Here is a 4203-nt window from a genome sequence, read left to right on the forward strand (position 1 = left end):
ACAAGTCATTTAAGTACTATTTTTGTTATTGCTATTTATTAAATTTAACATGAATACTTCTTTTTTTTAAAAACAAAAAATGAAATAGAATAAGAATTTATCGTTGTAATGATGATATTATAGTTTTATAATATTACTATGAACGTTATATCTTACAGGTACGACTTTAGATAGAAATTCTATGTAAAGCCGTGCTTACAGACTTAAAGATTTTTTTTTTTGATTACATAAAATAAAAAAAAAAAAACATTAAAATAGAAATGACGGTAAAAGACGGTTTCTCAACTCTCACTTTTAGTTACTATCACATAAGCTGTTTTCTTTTTGCTACGTTTTGTTTAAATAAAATAAAATAATACGTTACAATTACACGACTGTGTTTACGGTATAGAAGATAAGTGCTGTCAGGGCCGTATTCAGGAATTTGACACCAGGGGGCAACAAAAAAAAAACGCCCCATTACACAAAATACAAATTTAATGTAATTTAAAACGAATAGGTTTGTTGTACAAACATTTATTGTTTATTATGTATATATATTGTATGTGTATATTATTAATACATTTAAATTTTTTTTCTGGATTGTGAATCGGCAAATTCTTTAATTATGTTATCATAATTGATGCTAGAAGTTAGTTCACTTTCAATATTTAGTACAGCTAAAGCATTTAAACGATCATTATTCATGACCGATCTAAGATATGTTTTTAATCTTCTCAGGGTTGAAAAAGATCTTTCTGAAGAACAATTCGTTGCTGGTGTACACAGAAACATTCTAAGTGCAATGTCCACATATGGATAGATTGTTTGTAAATCTTTGGATCGTATCAGTGTACTTAGGTCCCGGATATTTTTTGGAGCTTTATCTTTAAGAGACTTAATATGACTTTGGAAGTGTACACATTCATTACAAAAGCTTTTATCTAAGTCATCTTTGTATATTTTACATAAGTTTTCAGCACATTTAAAAACTTCTGTTTCCGATATTGTAGTTAGGTTAAAAAAAAAGGAATATTTTAATGTTATTTTATCATATGACTCTTTTCATTTGAATAACTCTGTATGTATTTTATCTAAAATAACATAGTAAGTATTTATCAAAAAATGTTTTCTTCCACAAAAATTAAGTTCATCTTGTGGTTCATCGTAGAAAATTTTTCTTTTCCTCTTTCTTTGTACATCTAATTTATATTCTGTATCACCTCCATGTAATTTAGAAGCTCGATCTTCATACATTTTAAACATTTTTTCATTACGAAGATTAGAAATATATTGAATGAGCGATTCATACAATTCAACCACTAAATACAAGTCAATATCAATTGACTGTAACTTTTTACTCACAGCATTAAAACGTCCAAGAAGATCTCCCCAAAATATTGACATTAAATTATTTTCAAAGCCAGCCAAACTTTTCAAAATACCTTTCGCTTCACATCGCGTTTGTGCCTTTTGTTGATCATTATTTTTAATTTCTTTAAGAGCACTGATTACTCTATCCCAATTATTATTTAAGCTTCTACATGCATCTTCTCGTGCAGACCAACGTGTTGTAGATAACTCTTTTACTGAAGCTAATAGTATTTCCCATCGACTAGTAGAAGTTGAAAAAAAAGTATATATACTTTGAAGTAAATTAAAAAAATTACAAGCATTTTTACAACAACTTGCAGCGCATGTACCAATGAGGTTTAATGAGTGTGCTGAACATGGTATGTAATCAGCCAAAGGATTAATTTCTTTAATCCTAGCTTGTAATCCACTATATTGTCCGGACATATTCATTGCGTTATCATAAGTTTGTCCTCTAAGGTAAGATATGTCAATGTTATAGGAGTTAATTACGGTCAAAACTGCATCTATCAATTCTTCTGCCTTATGACCACTATTTTCAATAAAACATAAAAAACGTTCTACAGGCTTTCCATTTTCAGACACATAGCGTAAAATAAAAGAGAGTTGATCTTTGTGAGAAATATATGGAGTTGAATCCACACTTATTGAAAAATAACGTGCTTTGTGAAGTTCTTTTATGATTTGATCAGTTACTTGATTTGCCATAACAATAATAAATTGTTCATAAGTGTGGAAAGACAGATACGATGTATGACCTTTTCCTAAATGTCCATATGTTTTTATATGTTGAGCCAAAAAAGGATCAAACTCTGCAATAAGTTCAATGGCCATCATAAAATTACCATTATGTGTTGAACCAAATATTTCATTATCTCCTCTGAATGACAATCCTCTTGAAGACAATGATTTGACAACGGCAACTACTCTAGTTAACACTTTTGTCCAGTACTGAATTTCTGTATCCATTTGAAGCAATAATTTTGAATCAATTCTTTTTAAAACGTCACTTCTATCTTTCATTATTAAAACACAAGATCTATGATGATTTGAATTTTCATGAGAAGAAAGTTTAACTCTAGCTTTTTTCCAATCAGAAAATCCATGAATAGAAAAACTAGATACTCCATCAAATAGCCGACAAGGAACGCAATATAGTTTTCCTGTACTTTCAGAGTAAAGAAGAAAATTTCTCTTTACTTTTTCTCCATTTCTTAGAACACTATAAAACAAATTAGATGTACAATATCTAAAATAATCCTGAAATTTGCCTCTAACAATTCCCTGATAACGTCTTTTTGATTTTGAAAAGTTTAATTTTTCAACATTCTGTGTAAAACCATTTATAGAAATATAATCTTTTGTCCTATCATTTATTTCCCATAAAGCTGGATCATTGCTAAAATGTATTAAAAAGATAAAAGTATACAAAAATTGTACCTTATTATTAAAATGTATTAAATGAATAATACCTGATTGTTGTATTGTACACTTGATCATCATTGGTTTGTGCCTTTGGTTCAAACAATACAGCATTTTCTTGTGGTGGGCTGTTAGAATTTATTATACTTTGGTCTTCTGAATATTTTTCTAACACATTTTCAATAACGTCTGAAACAAAAAAGCAGATTTGTGTTAAACTTTGTTCACTATAGCATATATATCAAAAAAGCCACAACCTTTTTCAGTAGAGTTTTCTCTAGAATTCAAACTATTCCAAGGTTAATTCTAAAATTTCAAAAGTTGTACTTGAAGTATTTTCACTGCAATGAACAATGTTTGATGTTGAACTACTTGCAATGTTGTCTAAAGAGCTGTCTTCTAAAAAGTTATTAAATATAAAACATTAATTAAACTATTTTAGAAACAAAAATAGGCAATAATACCTGGTAAATCTGTTTTCTTATAATAATTATTAATTTTTGCAGATTTCATGATAACATTTGTAAGCTTTTCTCTTTTTTCTTTAGATTTTTTTCGATAAGCAGCACCACTGAGTCTATTTTTTCCCGTCATTCTACAGTTTTAAAAGCCAAATAGCGCATTCAAAGCAGCATATAAGCATATAAGCAAAATATATTATACAAACCTCTTTTGAATGTTGTTGTCACAGCTCACAATAAAACTCACAAAAAGTCACTAGTCACTACTCACTACTCAAGTCAAAATCTAAATTTATTAAATTAGTAATTACACCATATTATTGATAAATTGCATATTATTACTATAATTAACATTAACTTGACAGTTTTACTATTACTTTAAATAAATAATTACAAAAATGTTAAATAATTAATTCTCTGTAGTATTAGTATGACCAAATATCCATCACAAAATAAATATATTACCACAGAATAACGATCGATCTATCGATGTTATAATATTGATAATATTGTACAGTTAACAAAGCAAACTACGCGGGTGACGCGTTACGCAACGGTGATAACAAAAGAACTCCTTTTGACTGTACCGTGGTTCAGAATTCCCAATCGACAAATCAGATAACATTCTTATTATAACATTATGTTCATGAACATGACCATCGACACTCGACAGTGCTCGACCGTTACCGAGTATGTGTGTGTGTGTGTGTATGTGTCGTGACGCCGTGATTGGCTATATATTTTTTTTGAGATACACTGTGTTTTGTAAAGAAGTTTCACTTCAAAGATTTTAGATCATTTGAATGATTTAATATTGAAAATATAAAAACATTAGCCGCCGGGCCGCCCCCCTCATATTCGGCCGCCCGGGGCAACAGTACCCTGTAGCTCCCCCCTAAATACGGCCCTGAGTGCTGTATAATAGATTTACATAGATAGATAGAACGTTGGGATATCAACCATCATA

At 29.5% G+C, this 4203-nt stretch overlaps 1 protein-coding gene across 1 annotated transcript; it reads right to left on the minus strand.

Annotated features, from left to right (window-relative positions):
* Nucleotides 1-564: 564 nt before the first annotated feature.
* LOC103310868 (zinc finger MYM-type protein 1-like) lies at nt 565-3369 on the minus strand. Its single transcript, XM_008190299.1, has 6 exons — nt 3240-3369; nt 3103-3174; nt 2826-2964; nt 1650-2752; nt 1119-1574; nt 565-932 (listed from the first exon to the last, which is right to left on the minus strand). The coding sequence occupies exons 1-6, from the start codon at nt 3367-3369 to the stop codon at nt 565-567; spliced, it is 2268 nt and encodes a 755-aa protein (XP_008188521.1).
* Between the last annotated feature and the right edge of the window lie 834 nt (nt 3370-4203).

The sequence above is a fragment of the Acyrthosiphon pisum genome, chromosome A1 (genome assembly GCF_005508785.2).
Source record: "Acyrthosiphon pisum isolate AL4f chromosome A1, pea_aphid_22Mar2018_4r6ur, whole genome shotgun sequence".
Lineage (NCBI taxonomy): Eukaryota > Metazoa > Arthropoda > Insecta > Hemiptera > Aphididae > Acyrthosiphon > Acyrthosiphon pisum.

Coding starts and splice junctions, on each gene's coding strand:
- LOC103310868 (XM_008190299.1), bottom strand. CDS start 3,369: ATGACGGGAAAAAATAGACTCAGTGGTGCTGCTTATCGAAAAAAATCT. Junction 2,753..2,825: donor GTGTACAATACAACAATCAG/GTATTATTCATT, acceptor AATACATTTTAG/CAATGATCCAGCTTTATGGG. Junction 1,575..1,649: donor AAGTTGTTGTAAAAATGCTT/GTAATTTTTTTA, acceptor AAATACTATTAG/CTTCAGTAAAAGAGTTATCT.